This window comes from Vigna unguiculata, chromosome 3, assembly GCF_037176805.1.
Source record: "Vigna unguiculata cultivar grain cowpea cultivar isolate G323 ecotype 2 chromosome 3, ASM3717680v1, whole genome shotgun sequence".
NCBI lineage: Eukaryota > Viridiplantae > Streptophyta > Magnoliopsida > Fabales > Fabaceae > Vigna > Vigna unguiculata.
The window spans coordinates 17,244,922-17,268,465 of record NC_140794.1 but is presented as its reverse complement, the minus strand read 5'-3'; the positions used below and the strand labels follow the sequence as shown (position 1 = coordinate 17,268,465).

General features: G+C 33.6%; 1 protein-coding gene across 4 annotated transcripts; it reads right to left on the bottom strand.

Annotated features, from left to right (window-relative positions):
* Window positions 1-11,688: 11,688 nt before the first annotated feature.
* On the bottom strand, window positions 11,689-13,665 carry LOC114178978 (protein BASIC PENTACYSTEINE2-like). Of its 4 annotated transcripts, none has more exons than XM_028065146.2 (2): window positions 13,499-13,665; window positions 11,689-12,865 (listed from the first exon to the last, which is right to left on the bottom strand). In XM_028065146.2, the coding sequence occupies exon 2, from the start codon at window positions 12,858-12,860 to the stop codon at window positions 12,021-12,023; it is 840 nt and encodes a 279-aa protein (XP_027920947.1). In that variant the 5' UTR covers window positions 12,861-12,865; window positions 13,499-13,665; the 3' UTR covers window positions 11,689-12,020. The 4 variants fall into 4 exon arrangements, with proteins under 4 accessions (XP_027920947.1, XP_085527854.1, XP_085527855.1 ...); XM_085671728.1 differs by having other exon boundaries at window positions 11,689-13,317; window positions 13,499-13,630; XM_085671729.1 differs by lacking the exon at window positions 13,499-13,665 and adding an exon at window positions 13,098-13,492.
* Between the last annotated feature and the right edge of the window lie 9,879 nt (window positions 13,666-23,544).

Here is a 23,544-nt window from a genome sequence, read left to right as displayed (position 1 = left end):
TCTGAAATTTCGAAAATAATCTAAACAAGCGTGCCGACAAGTTTCTTGTATGTATCTTGTTGTCCATATGCATATCCTTAATATGCTGCGAGCCATGAATGTGTCTTAAGGAAACTTTAATTGAATAACTTGTTAAAAAAATGTTTTACAAATAATTGTTTAAATTATATTTTTCGTACTTTAACTTTAGGATCAATTAGTCCCTTGTATATAATATTTGAACATAGTTGAATAAGTATTTATTTTAAGAGTTAAATATATTTCTTTAAATGTTTGTAAATGTTTGTAAATATTTGTGTAAACCTTTTTATAAGAAAAAGTTGTTTGATTACTACTGCCATGAGAATGAAAAGTCTACAGATGTGGATGTCCATAAAATTAATTAGTACCACATGTCATAGCTAAATAATGACTAAAACAGAGAAGCTTCAACCATTTGGTTGACATCCTCCAGAACAACTTTCACCTCACTCTGTAGTTTAGCCATCAAATCGGGGGATTTGTCACCTAATGCTTCAATAGTCAAAGTCAGACCTTGAAGCTTCTCATGCACAACCCACAAAAATAAAAACAACACGGTAGTCTTATGGGAACGATACGCGACTTTGCTAACACGGTAGTAAAACGATCTACACTAGAGGTGTCAATTTGACATTTAGTCCATGAATCAGTTCTAACTCACTCTTTATAAAGTTTTTTTTTAGGGTGTCTCCAAATGAGGGGACAAAAAAAAAGTCTGAGCCCCCAAAATCCTCTCTCTAGTGGGTTATTAGGGTTAGGGCTAAGGTGGGTTAACCCCCAAATAATACTACATTAAGCCAGAGTCAAAGATCAAGTCGAGTGACCCGAACGGGCCCGATGACCCGGATGGGCTCGATGACCCGGACGAGCCCAATGACCAGGACAGGCTCGATGACAAGGACGGGCCCGACGACCAAGATGGGCCGGACAACCCGGACATGCCTGACAATCCGGACATGCCCGACAATCCGGACGAGCACGACGAGTCGGATGGACCCTACGAACTAGACGAGCCCAACGATCCGAACGGGCCGACGACCTAGACAGGCCCGACGATCCGAACAGACCCAATGATCCAGACACAATTAAGAGCTATGGCGCACACACATTCACATACACATATACCCAAAAATACAGTTAAATGGACAAAATATAAGACAGATATACGAAAATATATATATATATATATATATATATATATATATATACTTTATAATTAAAAAAATTAAGAGAAACATTTATAAAAAAAATCATAATGTTTGAGTTTGATATTTATTCATTTTCATTTAAAACTACAATTTTTAAGTCTGGTTCAAAAGATAAGCTACCAATTTCAAAAATTTCATTGTCTTTGACAATATTTCACACTTTATTTTACTTTTATTTTTGTATTTTCAGGAATTTATTGAGAAAAGACGAAAATTAATATGGAAAAATGTTAATTTTCTTTCCTTTAAGGCGTCATTTTATTTCATTTTAAAGAATGTATAAAATAGTAGGTACTTCAATTCCTTTCACAACAAGAAAAAGAACATATATAGTTGTCCAAGTAGCTTAAGAGTTATCTTTTGAAGTGTTGGTGTATGAGATCCATGAACAATCCATCATAATTTTGCATTCATTTTTCCTCTATCCCTTAAAGAGTCAACATCCATAAAATATTCCATTCCACTTGAAAAGTTTGCAAACTCTATATTTAATTGTATCCTTACATCCACATCATCAAAGTACGTCTTAAAACACTTCTTCCTTTCATGAGGAAGTTCCACATCTTGATTCGGGACATGTCTTTGTAAATTTTCACTTAACCATTCAAGACTATAATATTTACAATATTAAAAATACATAAAGAAATATTAACATAATATTATAAATTTGTTATGAAATTGACAAGTGTACCAAATCGTATAAGTAATGAATTGTTTACCAATCAAGGGTACAAATAATAAAAAAAGTGTATATAAGAAAATAAATTTAGAAATAAAATTAAGGTTTAATCAGAATTTTTCACAATGGAAACAAATGAACTTGATTTCGAAAAGTATAAGATAAAAGTTTCACCGTGATTGAGTTTCATGATTCTATTCAAAGTAAAAACAACAAACAATATCTTTTGTATCTAGCCTCGATTTTGTCACAGACAAACCTAAACTTTAATAATAAAAACTATGTGTAACAATTTTTACTATTAAGTTTGCATTAATGACCAATATGCTAATGTTTAAGAATGACCAATGATCACATCTATGTATAGCATGTGAAATCAATTAGATGTTTTATCCTACTTAGGTTTCCCAAACTATCTTTTGGATCAGTCGGTACTCCCACATATACACCATATCTATAACATGCAAGTTGAAGATCATAATCATGTTTCCCAGACTATCTTTTGGATCAGTTGGTACTCCCGTATGTGCAAAATTCATAGACTATGTAGTTAAAACAAGAATAAAACATAAGACATGATGAAAAAGAATTATATTGAATGAAGAAATCATAGAGAATTAATAATACATTACACCTAACCCCCGTGAAAGAGGTAGTTAATTACTCCTAAACATATTGAACACTAGATTGATGATGGAATTGAGTGCCTCCAACCTTCCGAATGTTCTTCTACTGTTAAGTATATTTAGATCAAGTTTCTTTCTCTCCAAGTGTGTGTTTTGACCTTAGCTAGACCCTCAATTTATAGAATTTCTGAAGCTGGCAATTCGTTGAGCGAACTGACTCGCTGGGCAAAGAAAGCATGTTTTGCTACGCAAGTGGATTTGCTGGGCGAATGGCGTGAAAACTAAATTGGACCTACAACTTTGTACTTGGTTTTATACGGGAATATCTTGTTAGATATATCTTTTTAATCTTCTGGAACTTCATATTTTTGAATTATTCTTTCCATTCATCTGACTTGTAATTGAGTAACTAACTTTGTGGATAACTGATACAGTTGATAATATTTGATTATTCAACATTCCATTGATTTTGTTGATAATCTTCCCAAATCTTTGAGATTTTCACTTATTTTGAAAATATAGCGAAAACATTTATAAAATCCAAAATAATATAACAATAAAATATAAAATAAACTAAAATAAAAACAAATTAAATGTGAATTGTCAAAATTACAATAAAATATTAACATAAAATAATTTAACTATACAATTACCTTGAATTTAAAGAATGAGCAAGACAATGAAGATATGTACTACTCTTAGTCGAAGGATCAATTAATATTGAGTTTACTTCCTCAAAAAAGGATGAATGTTCAACTTTTGTCTTTCTTTCATGTTGATATATGATCTTTCTCATATTTTCAATCATTGAATCCCACATTTCATATACTAAGTGAAGAGTAATCATATTTGTATATGTTTTTATAAGAATATCATAAATAGGGGCAATAAAGTGAAGTATATAATCAATCTTCATGCATCAATTATCAGTCAATAAAGTTTCTTTCACAAATTGTGCACACTGTCGACATTATCCTCTTTGTAAAAAGATCATTCATCACTAATAACCATCTCTTGGAGTCCTTTCTTCAAACTTTTAAACCTTTTGAGCATGATAATGGTTGAAGGAAATCTTATTGAAGTAACAAAAAGAAACTTCAATGAGTTAAAGATATTGAACATTGAAAATCTCATAGGGTGTCCCATGATAAAGTTTTTAATAAATGTAATCATCAAAAAATTGTGTGATCCAAGAACATTCTTTATAAGTATCACTATATTTTCAGAATTTTTTCTACACAACTATTTTTCAATGCAAGATTCAAGGTATGCACTACATAAGGAGTCTAGTAGATTGAAAGAAATTTTGATTTTATGAGCATACATGTTGCCTTACATATAGTTGCATTATTAATTATGATTTGTGCCACATTTTTCAGTCTAAACTCCAAAATTACATCTCTCATGTATTTAGTAGTAAAATCTTTGTTCTTCATCTCACCAGATCCATTTATTGACCTAAAAAACATTAGACCACTCTTAGTGATAACCATAAAATTTATAAGTGATCTTCTTTGAGGATTACTCCACTCCTCACTAACAATTGCCAAACCTTTATGATTCTATGAATTTGTGGGTTGTAAAAGATTTTCTATGTGACTTTTTTCTTTTGAAAGTAAAGGAGCTCTTAATTTATTATATGTTGGTGGTACATATCCATAAAGATTAGAAGTATTGGCAGCATAAGGATCTCTTCATTAGATACAGGTGCTAGAAATGGACCTTTTTCTTCTTTGAATTTTGGTTAAATTATGTCTTTGGTTCCTATTTTTGTAAAAAGAAATATCGACTTGGTCCCTTTATTTTTATGTGTCTCAATTGGGTCTCCATTTTGGAAAAATAGTATTAATCATGCTCTTTTTGTTAAATTGAGTCAAACGACATTTGGAGATGCTAAGCTGGATTTCTGTAACGGATATGTTGTAACACCCTACGCAGATATTACTTGATAAAACAAATTATGATTAACAAATCAATTTATAATTGCCTAACTTATTCTTAGGAAATCATATCAAAATATCCTATAATCTAAAATTAGAGAAAACAAATCAATTTATGATTGCGTAGCTTATTATTGAAAAATCATATCAAAATATTTAAGAAGACAAATTAATTCCTGATTAACAATGACTTCCACTTTTGATCGAAATTGACCTTCTATACCATCAAAATCATCAAGGGCAACACGACTTCTTCGTTGAAAGTCGTTACTCCCTCCTAGGACTTACCCATTATGAATTTTTTTTAAAATCTATCCATATTCATAATTTTTGCGAAAAGTAATCTCTATATGAAGAAAAAAAAAATTTGTAAGCTATTCCATAACAAACATAGTCCAACCAATATACAATACGAGTTAATCATGTGCTTGACTAACATACTTGTAACTCCAAGTAGTTGCGAAAATGCTTGCATCCAACTACCATAAAATAATTCGAGGTAGTAATAACTAGATCACAAAATGTCCAATTGCTATGGAACAATCGTCATGTAAAAGATGACATCATATACTATAAAATACTTAATCAAAATGTGCACCATGTACATATTTAATACATATAATTTGATGTAGACTAATGTCTGAAAATATCATTCTATTTTTATTCAATGATAAACACATGAATCCTATACAAGAGCACAAAAACACAACATTACAATCCCACGATCCCAATTTGCTGCCATGTAATACCACAATGACAAACTTGAGATTTTCAAACTTACAGAGGTGCAGAAAGAAATCAAGGGGTGCAAAAAGAAGTCCCCGTGGTTGTGTTATCGCAGAAAGCTGTGTCGGGATCCACGTACAAAGTTAAAGAAAAAAGAATCGAAACCAATGACACTTAAAGTACAAATTGCTGGAGAAAAAACCACCCCAACACGCAAGAGGAGAAGCAAAGTGTTTTGAACAATGCTCTAAACGTCTCACACGGAAAATATTACGAAGTGGAGCAAAGGTGTGAAGACTAAAACTATTAGAGTTTCCAAATTAGTAGTTGAAACAGAAATTAAATAATACTAGGAAAGTAAGAGACGAAACAAAGAAAAAATAAATAAATTCTCTTATGAGGTTTTGGTGTTATAATTCTACTGCGTTCTTACAATACACTAATTTTAATATTTTAAAATATATTAAAAATATTTTTGATACTTTAATATTAATATATTTTGAAGATTAAAAAGGATTGTAAGCATGGATAAACAATGTCAAACCGTTATCCAAATTTAGATGAATAAGGAGCAATAAATATGGAAGTAGGAAATTATGAATATCCTAAAACATTCACCCAATGCATTAACTACAACAAAAATAGAGTAAGAAATTGTACGTTTATAGAGTGGCATGTAAGTGTATGTATTTGTCTCGCAAGCCTACCAAGTTAGGAGGTAATATTCAAATTTGGCAATACATAGAATAGATCTCCTAGGCCTAAACCATTACAAATCTATCTAGAATTCAATGAAAATTTTAGAAAAATAAACCTACACGTATAAAAGAAAAAAAAAACATATTTTCGTTAAGAGTTAGGCCGCGATATCACTCTAAAACATAATGCAACTACTCGTTATAAACGTTGTTTGAACTTATACTGTGCACGGAAAATAAATTTTAAAATTGATATATATATATATATATATATATATATATATATATATATATATATATATATATATATATATATATATATGAAAAATAAAAAGAGAAAAAATAAAATATCTCAAATTGATACTTTGTAATATAGAGGAGTCTTATATATAACTTTTTTACTTTTCTTGATGTATTTGTCACTTTTCTTATTTGATATATATATATATATATATATATATATATATATATATATATATATATATATATATATATATATATATATATATATATATATATCAGAAAATTATAATATTATAGTATAATTCAATGTATTTTACAATAAAATAAATATTACAGGTTCATATATATTATTGAGTAATATTCTATAATATACAGCACAATAAAAAAATGAAAATATTTTACTAAGTATTTTCCGAATTGTAATAGTTTATCAGCTTATTTACAATAATTAAAATTGGGAATAACTAAGTATTTTCCGAATTGAGTACCAATTACTAATTCATAAAGACAATACTAATAACAACCACTAAATATTGTGAATTTTATTTTTGAAAAGAAATAATTGAAAAACACATAAACAAGTAAAATACTTTTAGAAATATTTTAATTACTAAAGCTTTGGGGTTAATTTTCATAAGATTTCCTTAATGGATCATAAATTGAGATTATTTAAGTTGGTTCTTAGTTTTGTTTATCAAATTCAACTCTAACTAGGGATGTCAACAGGGCGGATAGAGTACAGGTAGTAGGTCTCCCGCTAGATAAATATTCGTTCCAATATTCGTCAGGTATCCGTTATGCGGGTACCTGCATAATTTTTTAATATTCACGGATATCCATGGTACCCGTGAATATTTATAAAAAAAAATATTTAATAAATATTTTAATCATAAATTCAAAGGAAATAGAATACATAACCAAAATTAGGACTTATTTGACAAAAAATGACGAAAATTGGGACCAAAAAAATATTTTAACCATCTGTTTATTATCAACTCGCAATCAAGCATTTGTCTTGATAATGCTGGTGAATTTATATCTCATGCTTTTCATGAGTGTTGCATATCAATTGGCATTTTTGTTGAACATTTAGTAGCACACGTTCATACTCAAAATGGACTTGCAAAATCATTCATAAAACGTTTAAAACTAGTTACAAGATCATTACTAATGAAAGATAATCTTCCATTGGCTACTTGGCTATATGAAATTTTGTATGTTGCAATATTGATTCGCATCGAGCCAACAAGTTATCAAAAATACTATGTTATGTAGTTGGTTTTTGGTTGGTAATCTAATATTTCTCATTTAAAATTTTTGGGTGTGGTGTATATGTTCCAAATTTCCCCCACTAAAGGAGACTATGATGGGTCCTCAGAGATGATTGAGAATGTATGTTTGATATGATTCTCCACCAATAATAAAATACCTTGAACTATCAACATGAGACTTATTTACAGTTCGATTTGTCGGTTGTCATTTTGATGAATAAGTTTTTCCAACATTAGGGGGAGAAAGAAAACAATTGGAAAAAGATATTGGTTGAAATGAATTATCATTATCTCGTCTTGATCCTCATACAAAAGAATGGGAACTAGAAGTTCAAAGGTTAATTCATTTACAAAATTAGTCAATCAATTATCATATGTTTTTACTGACAGAAAAAGGGTAATTAAATCATAAATATCAGCTGCTAATGTTCCAAATAGAATTGTTATTAATTCATAATACGCCTTAAGCGTGGTAGGTCTTTTGGTTGCAAAGCCACTCTTGAAACGTGGTAGGCTTATTAGTTCCAAAGGTAAAAACTTTTGAATGAGAAAATAAGCTAAAATATAAGGTGACTTAATCAAAGGGGTGGAAATCCCAAAAGATTTATTTCACATAATTAAAGATTCAGTTTTAGAAGAACCTCAAATACCTGAAATTGTTGAAAATGATGAGATCTCAATAAATTATATCATGGATAAAATAATATGGAATCAAAATGAAGTCAACACTGACGAGACTTTTGCTTATAAACGATGAAAATTATGAGTGGCAATGAGGATTAAGAACCAATTATCATTGAAGATTGTCGACAAAGAAATGATTGACCAAAATGAAAAGATGTAATAGAAGCATAATTACATTTGCTTGCTAAATGAAAGATTTTTAGACCTATAGTTCACACACCTGAAGGTGTAAAACCTATTGGGTATAAATGGATTTGTGAAACGATATATTCACTAGTATTACATACAATAACATTTCGATATTTGATTATCCTTGTTTCACAAAAAGGTCTGCATTTACATTTAATGAATGATATTACAACCTATTTCTCTTGAGAATGATATTTATATGAAAATTCTTGAAGGATTTAATTTTCCCAACAAGGCAAATTCTAAAGAGTATTATTCAATAAATTGAACTAGTCGCTTTATTGATTAAAGGAATCAGGATGTATGTGATATAACCGTCTTAATGAGTACTTCTTTAAAGAAGAGTATAGAAATGATCATATTTGTCCTTGTATTTATATGAAAATATAGTAAATGAATTTGCCATAATTATTGTGTATGTAGATGATATAAACATCGTTATAACTCCTAATAAGCTCACAAATGCAATTGATTGCTTAAAGAAAGAATCTAAGATGAAGGATCTTGGAAGGGAAATTTTTTATTTGAGATTAGGAATTGAGTATTTAAATAAAGCTATTTTTGTACATGAAGAGACTTATATAATGAAGGTGCTTAAAAGGTTCTAAATAGACAAGCTACACCCATTATGCATTCCAATGGTTGTGAGGTTGTTAGATGTTGATAAAGGCTATTCTAAACCCCAAGAAAATGATGAAACTTCTTTGTATCATATCTTAGTGTTATAGAAGAACCAATGTATTTTGCTAATTATAATCGACCTAATATTGCACTTGTTGTAAATTTCTTAAGCAAGATATAGTTTTCACCTACAAGAAGACATTGGATTAGATTATTTTATCCAAATGATTCAAAATCAGTCCTAATGGGTCATATAGATGCATGTTATTTATTAGATCCACACAATGTCATAATGGTTTATCACAAATAGGATATTTGTTCACATGTGGTAGCACAATAATTTTATGACGATCTCTGAAACAAACCATAACAACATCGTCAAATTATGCAAAATTTTAGCATTACATGAGGTAGTCATGAATGTGTTTTGTTAAGGTCTATAATTCAACATGTGCGACAAGCTTCTGGTCTATCCTCGAGAAGAATGGATGTGAAACAAACCACAACAACAACATCATCAAATCATGCAGAATTTTAGCATTACATGAGGTAAGTCATGAATGTGTTTTGTTAAGATTTATAATTCAACATGTGCAACAAACTTGTGGTCTATCCTCAAGAAGAATGTATTCAACAATCATATATGAAGATAATAGTTCGTTGTTCAATGGAAATGATGATATAGATATCCAAAAGATTTGTTCATGTAAAAATTGAACAAATCTATTTACCAAGTCTTTACCAAAGAAGAACTTTTGAACAACGAATTCATAAGATTGGACTTCACCATCCTAATGATGTAAGTTTATATCAGGGTAAGAAATAGAATATGTGAGATGAACAATATTGTATTAAAGAATACTTAATGATATACTATTTTTTCTTCACTAGGTTTTTAGGTTTTTATCCCAAAACTTTTTTTCTAATAAAGTTTTAATGAGACATATCTCTTACTAATAGACACCTAAATTAGAGTATTATAAATTAATGGTCGTCCATTAATTTGATTCCTATCAATAATAAAACATACATAAAAATTACTTTCCATTTTTGTTTCCTTTTTTAATTCTTTCTATTATTAACTTTATTTTATACCAGATACTAATGTGTTTTAATTATCGCCAAAAGCTTATTAACTTTTTAACGACATAAGAACTGGATTTAACAGGAAAGAAAAAGGATAACAGATATTTCATTTCTAAATTAAAATGTTTATAATTATAAAAAGTAACAAAAGATTAATAAATCAAATTTGTGTAAATATTTACTTAATTTTTATCCTCCCCTCATTTTTTTCAAATTCCAACTCATGTGGTCTTAAATAAGAAAACTTCCTCATAGGTTTTTCATATAAACATATTTAAAGTAGACCCAAAATAATATATACTCAAAGGGTATAAACTTTTCTCCGTAAACCATTATGTTGATGGGTGGAAGAACTCAAAAAACAAAATCCATGCTTAATAATTAAACGCAAGTTTTAAAGTTAGTTATGAAGTTTTGCATAAACAGCCAGTGAAACATATGCTTTATTTCTTTTTTTAATCATAATCATGAACTTTAAATAGGTTCACCTTTTTTTCTAATGAGACAAATGCTGCGCATCTTTTTTTTATTTCTGAAGAAGGCCCCTCCCTAGCATTATAATTTCCACTGGCATGGGTATTTATCCCATGTTTCATGTGACTTTTTCGAGCAAATGGACCTTAAGTAAAAGTAACCCTATATTACGTATTTATCTCTTTAAAGAAACCTTTTTATGATTGATGTAATATATAAGACAAAAAGCATACAAAACCAAAGAATAATTTATCAATAAAACAGAACCACAAAGGTTTGCTTATTTTAAATTCGCGGGTCGAATCACAAATCTCTTTTCGTGAAAATGGACCATCTCTTAAGGTAACACCGAACCGACGAACTAGTGTAAACGCTTTGAACGAATATAAATGTTTGAAGACATTAAACATTGAGAGAAAGTAAGGGTGCAAAATATAGAAGATCATTCAAATAAAAAAATTGTGAAATATTGGCATCGCTAACTATTGGCATCAGGTACTGACTATTTCTACATGAAAGTAACCTATTCGTATTAAGAAGCAAGGCAACCTATGTAGACCAATTTCTACATCAGGTAATAACTGACTAAATGCCACTACTAAAATAAGAGGCGAATAACACATTCTATTCAGAGTAAAAAGATCATCTCTAGTATCTAATCATGACTGTTGTCTTCATTTATTCCAATTCATTGTGACAGTACTCTGCATTTTGAGGCACAGGGAAAAGAAGTGATGGACTAGAGAAACCCAAGATAACACAGACATGATTATTTTCTTCCAAATGTGTTAAAGGCTTTGGAAGGGTGTGAAAGAACTGATGAAAAAATTTTAGATTCTCTACTTAAACACTGCTCAAAAAGATTCAGGGGAACATCCTTTTCATTCAATTAAGTCTCACTAAGCCTTCTAATTCAATGGACAATACCACAGATCTCTATCCTACGAGTCCAGGTCACATTCGTATCATATAGGGTGTGATTATAGGAGAGAAGTAGGTCTTACCCCCAATTGTGCAACCTCTAAAACCCTGAAGGACTCTCGAGAGGAATTGTCAGGTTAAACCATGGCCTACTAGAACTCAATTGAAAGATTATGCACACCTAATGCAGCACATTTCATATAGCATCCACAGATAGGATTGTTAATGAACCATACACAACTAAAAAAACTGAAGCACTAAATCAAACAAACAAGGGCAATGTGCAATTGACAAACCAATAAACCAAAGGAATAAGAGAAGTTAATTCAAAGCATTGTAAAATCTTGACAAATTTAAATAAAGGTGAATGAGAATTATCCAAAACTAGTCTACCTAGTTATAACTCATCTACATAAATGTTGATGCCATATAAGATGGTTGTCCCTTATCACATAAAAGCTGAAGAGGGAAAAAGAACAAAAGAACTGGAATATCCAAATTTTAGGTAGAAGTACCACAACAGAAAATTCTTGGATAACAAATAACTCAACATCTGTGTGAAAGACCACACAGGTGTATATACAGGTGAAACAGACCAACTGTCATGTGTCTCAGGTCCTCGGCAACGCCTATCTACCTGATGGTAACAAACTTGTTGGTGCCATGTCTAGCCCAATGAGTCTTCAGATCAATAGGGTTAGCAAAATTATAACCTTCAGCCGCAAGTTTCTCTAAAACCTTTTTAAACGCACCTTGGCTCATTTTCCTCCCAGCTATCCTAGCACCACGCCTTTTCATGCTCATTGGTAAAGGATATATCGACACATTTGTGGTGCAACAGGCCGATTGCCAACCTCCACAACCCCAACGATAGCACTGCTGAGGACTCCCGGTACACGAACAAACTGGAATGGGAAGACCAGAAATGTCCATATCAATTCCATTAATTACAAGCTCCATAGTCTTCTTCGGGGGCTTCACACGTTGAACTGGAACATTGCCATTATCCTTCGGCTTCCTAGGTTTCTTAGCTTTTGGGGTCGTCAGAGCACCCTTAGTCTGCCTTTTCTTCGACTGGCCACCTTCCTTTTTGACAACTAACTCTTCAATTCTATCCACTTTCTCATCTCTCGATGTATCAGGTGGTTGTATAATTTGCAAGTTCGGAGCTACTGATGTTTCAGGAAGAACAGCATAATTAGGATTTGTGGGCTGCTGCATACTGAAATACCTATCCCTTTGGCTTGTCCAATTATCTCTAACATAGTTCAACTGCATTGGTGCTTCGGAAACAACGCAGTCTCTAGGGTGAAAAGTTCCATTAGCACCCATTAACACAGCTGGATCACGAGCAGGCAGATATGGCTTTGTGTCTCGATCAGTCATACCAGGCATGAGCTGCAGACCAAGATGTCCCCCTCTGAAGGGTTCATAATAACCCCAATTGGGCATGTTCAACACATCATCATCCATGGCAACTACACACAACAGGAAACAAAAGGATCACAAAGTTTCAAAACATGCCTCATGCTTCTTCTATCAATGCCCGTCATTAGAATCTCAAACAAGGCAACATACAATGAACTAAAGCATAACCAAAAAATAAATAAAACTCCACTGCATGCAAATTAATTCAAAACTGAGAAAATAAAATACAGGCAACCCAAAATCCCAAACTCAACAAAAACAAAAACGTCCGAGACTACCAACCCCAAAATCAAATCAGGCCCAAACAAATCCAGATTTACCGCTTCCGCTTTAAAAAATCGGAACTTGCTCGATCTAATCGCCGCAAAATGAAAACCCCACGATCCGAACGCCATCATCGTTTCTACATTTTTCCATAAACCACAGAGAACACACAAAAAAGTGGAGCCCGGCTTGAAGATCCCCAATTCCCATTTTAGGGTTCCAAAATTTGGGAACAGATCTGGCTTGTAATAATGACGAAGACAAACAAATTCACACAACAAATGATTTATATTGAGGCAGAAGCTGAACGGTAGAAGGAGGACCCATATTCAAATTTTTAAGGAAAGAGAGGGAGAGAGAGAAAGCGGAAAGAAAGAGAGAAAGAGAGAGAAAGAGGAGATAGGAGAGAGAAAACTTACTTGGTGGGTGCAAACGGTCTTTAGGGTTTGCCCTTCCGGAGAGAGAAAGATGAGAGAGACAGAAATCTGAAAGAGAGAGAAAGAGAAAGGCGAAGAGAGAGGAGAGAGAAGAGAGTCGCAATAGGAATGGAGAGAGAGAAAGAGTGCTAAAAAATAGGGTATGTATGGGCATATATAATATACTTTGCCACGCCCCCTTCTAAATAAGAAAAATAAAATAAACATATATTAATATTAATAGAAATTTGAAAGTCCAAAATTCATTCATTTATACCTACCTATGTATATAACTTACTTTTGAGTTTTGGGAGGTGCGGTAAGCACGCATACAGAAAGAGGGTTTTAAAATTTGGGAGAAAGGTGATGTGGACAACATAAATTGGGAGAAAAAAAATGTTGGGCTTTGTTTAGAAGTTGCCTTCTTCATGCCACATTGTCTCAATCCATTCAACGTGTATCTCTCTATCTCATGTCAATCTCAATCCCTTTTAGGGATGAATCATCATAGTTTTATTACAAGATAATCCATTTTTCCACACCTCATCAAAAAGCATACTATAGCATAAAAAGAAAGAAACCAAAACATGTTTGGTTTTAAGTTATATTTCACTAAATTCTCAGTTTTTTGTTCTCGTCTTTAATCATATGCACCAGAAAAATAAACTAGAAAAGTAAAGGAAAAAAAATAAAGTAGTGATTTTTTTTTTCTTTAATAGAATTTAGTTGAGGCATTTCCACAAACACATCTAAGGAAAATCAAATACAAAACAAAAACAGCAATCAACTATAGAAAATCAAAAGAAAGAAAAAGTCTCCGCAAAGGTATGACGCAAAAATGAACTATAACTCTAATCAATATCTAATTAAATAAACTAAATAGGAATCAAGATGAACAAGACAAGTTCAATAAGTTGTAATAGTCATCTTAAACCTTAACCAAAAGACTAATGTAAAAAAATCACAGTACTGAAAATTAAAACACACTTTTAGCAAAATTAAGATGAAAAAGAACAAGCAAATAAAATTAGTAGGACACAAAATGGGGAAGAATCCTAAACAAAACTTACATAGACAATTGAGAGGGAAAAAATAAATACACGAAAAGAAAAAGAAAAGGTGAACCAAAAATGGAAATGTAAGGGTTGTGAGGAAACAACATAGTCACAATCTAAAGAACAAATGGGAAATGTGTGTACTTAGAAAATATTATATTTCTTAACACTTTTTTTTTAAATATAACATTTTTTGTCAGTGATTCTCTTTATCTCCTATTTGAGAAGTTAATTAAATACTTATGTTGTTAAATATAATATTTTTTTTTTATAAAATACGATTTGAATAAGACAGCTACACAAATCTTATTTTATAATTTCTTTTTGCAGTTTTGTTATGAATCATAGGTATCGTACATGGAAGAAAATCATGTTTAAATTTAATACGATCAATGTGAGAGATAAAACTTGTATATATAATCTTACATGCGAAAAGGATTAATACATATCATAAAAAAATATTAATTTTAAGTGACACAAGGATCGAAGAATAAAAATATGATTTTTTATTTTATTTTTTATATTCCACATACTTCTTAATGCTTTTAAAAATATGAAAATATTTAAAAATTTCTTAATTTTTGTCTAGACGTGAAAACTTAAAAATTTCATTAAAGGTTTTTAAAAGAAAAACCCTATAATATTTTAATAATAAAAGGTTTAAACTATAAATAGATTTTCTAATAATTAAAGTTCATTTTTATAAAATCATTACTCCTTAAATTTTTTCTCTATCCTCTCTCGATATTTTTGATCGCTACCTTCATCCTTTTGAAGATAAAAGATTGTATAATCATTCGTAGCAAATAGATATACACAATCACTCGATCAAATAATAGAACAAAGTAAGTTCTTTTTTTATATCCCTTTTGAGGTACTTTTACTCTAAGTTGCATGTGAGCTATAAGGCTATGCATGTGACTCAAAGGTGCACTTAGTGAATCTATGTTGCTCAATGATCTAGGTGATATGCTTAGATTACCAAGTGAGATCTTTGTTGTCAAGTTAGACTTTCCTATGTTAGATATAGCTTTAGAGAGCATCTTTGAGAGAAAAGGTTGTTTAACTAAGGTAAGGGACGTTAACTTTAATTTCTTGTGCTTTGATTGTGCTTTGGTTGGTTGGTTCACTGGTGATGTGATTTTAAATTGTTAGCTATTGTTTGGATTAAGTTGGTTTGGTGTGTGTAAAGCATTCATCTTGGTGATCTTTCTGCCTATTGTCTTGTTGTGGTAGCCTTTTTGCTCTTTATTCCTGTCTCCTGTCGTCTCCTCTTTTATCGTCCCTTCTATTGTCGTACTTGCGGTACCCAACCCCGTCATGCCTTCTCGTTCCTTCATCTTCTCTTTTGACAAAGCGCCTGAGATGCCCAACTTTGATAAACTCTTCCACTTTGTCTCTAAGGGCCTAACACTCATTTGTTTTGTGACCGTTATTATGATGATACTTGCAATACTTGTTCATGTATGCATCCGGGGAGCTCTAAAACTTTCTTGGGGATCAGATGAGGTCGGCTTGTAAAGAGCCTCTTGAGGGGTGTGTAGTTCATATATTGGACAGGTTTACGCTCTTGTGGCCATGCATTACCTTTAGGGGTTGTGGCTTCTCGACTTTTTTCTTCTTAACCAGACAATGTCGATCTTTGCCTGAGCTTTGTACTTCTTCATGTCTTCTAGTTGCAAGAAACCTAGTGACCCTCAACCCTAGGTCATTCATATTAACAGGGGGTACATGCATACCTCATTAGCGAATGGCCCAACCTACAAGTCATTAATCATATAGTGCAATGTGCTATTAGAGTTTGAATCTTTAACTTTGAGTACGGTCATTCTGAATCTATCTATGTAGGCTCTCAAATACTCTTCTTGTTCTTGTCTTATGTTAAGTAGGGAGAGTGAGGTGACATCATGCCATCGGCTCGTTTCGAAGTAAGTGGAAAAAGAAGAAGTTAACACATCAAAGTAGTCTTTGGAGAATGGTGGTAGGTTGGCAAACATATCTAGGGCAGGTCCTCCTAGATTAGAAGAAAATGCCTTACATAGGACGACATCATTGGTTGAGTAGATGTTGATCTAGTTGTATACACATATATGTACTTGTTAGGGTTAGTGGAGCTATCATAGCAAACTGTGGATGCTTTCCATTGTTTAGGAAGAGTGGTCTCGGTGATTCCATCAACGAAAGGGTGTCGATGACTTTTTTTGCTGACTAAGGAGTTATTGGTTACTCCTTTGGTCCTTTGGGTAGGATTATACTCGCTCTCTTCCTTCATCTCGTGGGCACTCATCCTTTGCCCTTCATGCACAGTGTCATTGACTTCCTTTCCTTTGAGCTGCCTGTCGACCTCGACTTTTCTCTTTAGCCTAGCATTCATCTCTTTCAAGGCTTCCATTTTCTCATCATTGCGTTTCTTATAGTCGGCAAACTCTTGTTGCATCTTTGCTTGGTCCTCAAATATAGTGCCAGATTAGTAAAGGGTTTCACCCATCTTGCTTCCACAACTCTGCTTATGGTGGATACTATAACATCCCGGTCAGATATTACTAATTTAACTAAAATAAAATAGAAATAAATATTAAACATCATTTATTATACTTCATTTTTCAAAAATGCAGGAAATTTTAAAACATTTATTAAATCAGAAATTATCCAATATCCATAATTTATAAAACCCAATACAATATCCAAACTCATAACTCAGTAAAACATTGTTTACAAAGTTCATAAAAACAATAATTATAACACCCAATAAAAGCTTTTCCCAGTTAACCCTCTCTTTGATGATATGCCTCACCCACACCTCTTGCAACATCATCTGCTCCCGTGTAATGAATTACACGATCATCGCCAAACACAAGCAGATAGGGTGAGCTAATAGTATATAAAAACACACACACACACACACACACACACACACATATATATATATATATATATATATATATATATATATATATATATATATATATATATATATATTCAAAATATATAAACATAGATCACCATAGGAATTCTATCCTTTGATTTCATATCACATGGCCACCACCATGTTACCCGCATTCTACGTCTTTAGATGATAACCTCAAGATACCATTTGCTGCCTCTACCTACAAGCCACAACTTGTAGAAGACGTGCGGGAAACCTGTTACAGACCACACTCTATAACGCTAGGTGGAGTTCCCAATACGAACATAGTCCGTAACGTCTCAAGACTACCAAACTCGCCAGCCAAATACTGAGGAGGGCAATCTATCTGGACCCATTCGTACAAGCCACAACTCATACACTCACATCGGCAACACTCGTTACCCCGAGCTACAACTCAAGAGTTCCTCGTGTTCATCCATCATCCCGAGCCACAACTCAAGAGATGTCATTTCGAGCCACAATTCAAGGAATGCCACGTGTTTACCCAATATCCCGAGCCACAACTCAAGGGATACCATTCTGAGCCACAACTCAAGGAATGCTATAGCAAAGTTCATCCTTAAGGTTTCACCCAAAGCCTCGTAGGCCACGCACATCCAAATCACCAAGCAATTACTTGGCCATGGACCTAGGATATATGATGCTTTCACGAACCTGCCCGCTCGTGGTTCTGCCTCTATGAACCTTCCCGCTCGTAGTCTAACTCTACGGACCTCCTTGCCCATAGTCCAACACACGTGATCCAACAACTACGAACCTCCCCGTTCACACCAGCCCTCAAGTGTGAGCATGAAACATGCGAACCTCCCCGCTCATATACTCAAACAAAAGCATCATAATATGAATCTCCTCGCTCATATTATCACGTGTTCACCACCAGCCATGAACCTACCCACTCATGACACAAACAAGCATCTCCTGGTCTGAGTCTCACATCATTAACACACAAAACGCAAACCAACAGAGCACAATGCTCTCTATGTTATCGCTTGGCATTGCCTAAGCGTTGCCAAGAAAAATCACAGCACAGATCGCCTGATGGGTACCTCTCACCGCCAGGCGCTAGTCAGATCTTGACCCACTATTTTTAAGGCTATCGCCTAGCGGGTCACTCCTCACCGCCAGGCACCACACGTTCTAGGGATATCTCTGATTGTCCTATCGCCTTGCAGCCTCCCATATGCCGCCAAGCGTTATATCAATAGTGAAACTTTACTGGTTTTAGCACCCAAACAGAGTAAGATCAATCCTACTCTTATAATTATGCATATCCACAGTCAAGAATATAGGATTTAAGAAATCAACATGACTCACATGCACAATCTCAATTTAGATTGCTTTAGCATACATGTACACAAGTATCACCCATTAAAACATATATTTTGCCAACCAGCACACATTTTCATGGAACCACTATAAGATAGCAAACACAACTCATGCTCCTTAAAACATTCATAGATAAGTCCAAACCATGTTATTTTCTACTTATCATTTTCCCAACCCTTTACATGTATACAATTCACATACACCACATAAGACATAATCAAAGCTATATACTTATTCTGCATGCCCCCGCAATTCCATTACATTTAAAGTATGATTATCATGTTCCCATACTTGCCTAAAACCCATCATGATAATGCAATACTCTACCATAGTGATATCATCAATAGTGGCCTTTTTCACACACTTATAACATTATACATTCGAGCTAACATATATAGATTCATATATTCAATATGGCTCAACAAGCACTTCCAAAAACATACTCATAAATCACACATCTATATACTCTTATATATATATATATATATATATATATATATATATATATATATATATATATATATATATATATATACACATTCACCAATCAAGGTCATACTAGCACTTAAGCACACTTAATCATCCATTAATAATCACACTCTTAGGGAATTGAAACAACCAATCATGAGTGACGTATATCTCCAGCTGCAAATAGCCAATGCAAATCTCCACGTTCAAAGTGAAGAAAAACATGTTATGAATCGCTTGTCAAAATTTCACCTAAATCAGACAGATAACGAATCAGGAAACACATTTTTATAAAAACTGCGCAGACTAGAAAAATCTGTGGCACCCAACTCCCAAATGTCAGGAACCTGGCGGTTGACGGTACAAAACCAGCGTTCGGTGATACCTACTTCGCGAAAACACGAAAACAAAAAAAAATAACATTTTTCATGAACAGAACACTGACACACGTCGTCTGATGGTAGCTCTTCAGCGCTAGACGATTCTTAACAGAAACCCAGAAATCCAGTATAAGTCACATGTGTCGCCTGGCGGGTCTTCAATGCCGCCAGGCGGTTTCTGGAAAGTTCCCTCATTGCATTATCCCCTTAATGCTACGAAGTGAAGCAGACATAGAGACCAACCAAACCATAGGGTATCCATCCTGTGATCTTTCATCAACCCCGACTTGGTATCGATAGTCTCAGTCTTTCCCTGCCTGCCCTGATATGAGTTGAGAGTTTAAAAGGGAGTCTTATTCTACTCTAGGCTCACTCCATTAATTACTATAAAGGCTTCCACTACCCGCATTTATTAATTAATAATTTATTTAATTAATAAATTTCTCGGGTCTTATAGATACCATCTTTCAAATCTTCTAACTTTCATAGTTGTCTTTAGAAAATATTTTTCTGCCCCACGGTGGGCGCCAATTGTTCTTACAAGGTCAAAGTATATCCTGTAAAGTCTCCTAAACAAGCTTCAAGGGTGTCTCATCTTCTAGTCTCAAACGAAGGAGGGCATATGCCTTCAAAAGACATTTTGATGCCAAAGTTAGTCCGATATATATATGGGGTAAGATGTCAGAATAAAACATAATAATGTAATTCGTAAAATGTGTCTTTTATACTAGGTTTCATGGGTCTTACCTGGTTGGGATTTAGTTCAACTAGCCAAATTACCTACTAATGAGAATGACCTAATTAACCTTGGATTTACCTCATCTGAGGTGATTATACTGACTTGGCAAATCAGCATGATCAGAGTACATGTTATCTTACATTACTAGGTTACGCCATGTACATCAAGGATGGGGGTGGGTTCCTGGTCCTATTAGCCCCCTAGGTCATGTACTACCATCAATCCCCTATGTTGTGTACCTTGGGAGGGGAAGGGGGTACCATGTCTTTGTACAACACATCAGCCTCCCAATCTTAACATGTTTATATATTTAAGATTGTGAGGTACGATCATGTGCGTCTGGATGTTGACTTCTCGACTTGTGGTACCTGACTTATGCTGCTTTTTGCAAAAAAAAAAAATTATATTTCTTTGTACGTACAGCCCTATGGGTATAATATCCACAAGACAAATTTATTTGTAATCCCTAATATGAGGTCATAAGTAGATACACTGAAAGAACTTTAATTTAATTTATGTTCAAAATTCAAAACATATGCCATGCTTTCATTATGTCAAAGTCATGTTGAATGTGAACTCAATACCAATTATGAACTATATCGTATTAAGGTACATGAACCCAAAATTTAGTACACTGATTTAAAAATGTTGAGTATTTTAGGAGCCTATTACTTAATAATGGTACTTCTCTTTTTAAATAACGAAATTCTTCTATAACACCCCATTTAATTAATAACTTTAATTAAAAGAAATGTCACACGGGAAAGTATAATAAGTAAGGACCTGGAGTATAAGCGTTACATCTTACAGTTATCCCAAAAGGAACCAGGAATGAACTAGGGCGCACCACGATGCCAATAATAAAGTATAGTAAAGTATCAACAGTAATTCAAAATAAAGCCCAGAGGCAAGACAATACATGGGCCATAGCCCTAAAAGAAAAGCCCAATTAAATGGAATCCAGCCCAGGTAGGCTATGCAGCGGAGTCACTATTTCCCTATTGACAACGAGGATTTCTCGCATCTGCTCACATCAATAAATTGATGATCATCGCAAAAAGAGAAGACCACATACATAACAATCAAACAAGCAAAAGGGGTAAGCTATAGTAGAAAATGGTTTATCATACAATTACATACACTTTCATATTCCAAGATACACACGTCAACCACACATGTTATGACTTGCAAACAATACACTAAGACTCAAGACACGAATCATCCGGATACATATAATTAGTCAGATTCAGCGGATGCTTGCACTTGTGGTGGCCTTTACTGCCCTACCGAGCTGCTATACCGAGCTGATTGTTTCAGTGTTTCATCCCCCACACACAAGGTTAGCCCTTAAAGTGTTCCAGGCCTCCTGGTACTCTCACCACTTAAGTCAGTACACTCTATGTGAGACTAACTGACTCTTTAGAGTGTCAGGATGCAATCCTTACCTTGAATCCTTACTAAATTATATAAATAAGGCACCACCATGAACACCCACTAACAGGGGTCATGGAATTACATCCTGACCGAATGAGGCACCACCATAAGATCTCACCTAGAGATTCATGGAATTACATCCTAATCAATGAGGCACCACCACGAAACTATCGTGGAATTACGTCCTATGTAAGACCCGTGAAATTTAATTAATTAAATAAATAATTAATTAATAAATGCGGGTTGTGGAAGCCTTTATGGTATTTAATAATGGTTGATATGATGTGGACAAGTGTTAGCTCAAATGGTTGAGAGTACTTTAATTGTGTGAAAGGACTTAGGTTCGAGTCCTATGTATGCCAATTATGTGTTATTTAATTATTGTTTTAATATTATGAAAGTGCATGTTAAGTAAGAATATAGTAATTTAGTTATGTTAGTTTAGCAAGAAACATGAATCGGTTTGATGGTTTAGCATTGACTTAATAATTGCAAGGTTGGGGGTTCAAACCTTGGTGAGACCTAAAATAAGTTTTCTTTTTGCTAAACTTGATTTTTGGCAAAGAAGAGAGGAGGTAGAACACCAACAGCCACGTTAAGGCATTCAAAGGGGCTGAAAAACAATCCCATAATCGTCTTGAATGACACTTATCACAAGCAATTTCGTTTATGCCTTTAAACCATAATTAAGACCCAATTAAAAGGCTAATTGTGTGAGAGAGGAGGGTTTTGGAGTCTGCACAATTAGGGTATTGAGGGTTGTACGAATTCAGAGAGAAACAGTGAGTAGAGAGTGGGATTGAAGGGCTGGACAGCGGGAGAGCTTGAGGAGTTGTTGGAGTTCAAGGAAAGAAGACAAACGTGCCATTTTAAGCGAAGGAATTCTAGGTTAGGGGAGTTCGTATTACATGTTTATTTCTGTATTATATGAAGATGTATTCTGGGCCATACTTGAATTGGGGAAAACATCACTTTCTGCTTTCTTTCACGTATTCTGGATTTTTCCAAAAACCGCCTGGCGGCGCATGAACTGCCGCCAGGCGGCACATGCAAATCTAAATGTTTTCTGGGTTTTCTCCATGAACTGCCTGGCGGCAGAGGATGAACCGCCAGGCGGCACAAGCACTGTGACGCTGTTTCTTTGTTTTGATGTTCTTGATGTTTCCTGTGATGCGCCATGATAATTTATATGCACGAACATGAATATTATATGGTGAATGTCTGCAGATGATCATGATATATTGAAGTTGTGTATGTTGTGTGAATTTGGGGTTGTGGAATTCATGTTGGGATCGGGGACAACGATTGTTGAAGTGTTGTAATGAAAGGTGTATTGATTATCCAAAATTGACGATAATATGAGTACTGTATGAACACTGTATGGCATGTGCATATAGCAAAATGTTAGGACGAAGGTAAGTATCATAAAATTAGGATATTTGAGCATAGTGCAGTGTTGGAAATTCTGGGCAAAACCCAGATTGGCATGCACCGCCTGGCGGCGCATGAGCTGCCGCCAGGCGGCCTAACAGTGTAGCTTATTTTGGTTGGTTAATATGGGTTTTGTGGTGTTGGCTTTTCAATCAGAAATACATTATAAATGTATATGTATAAAATGGAAAAATTTATATGAATATGGTATGTTCGGAATTAAGGAAGATTAGAGATAACGAGGGTGGGAAAAGTGATATAATGAGATGGATGCCATAAAGGTTAAG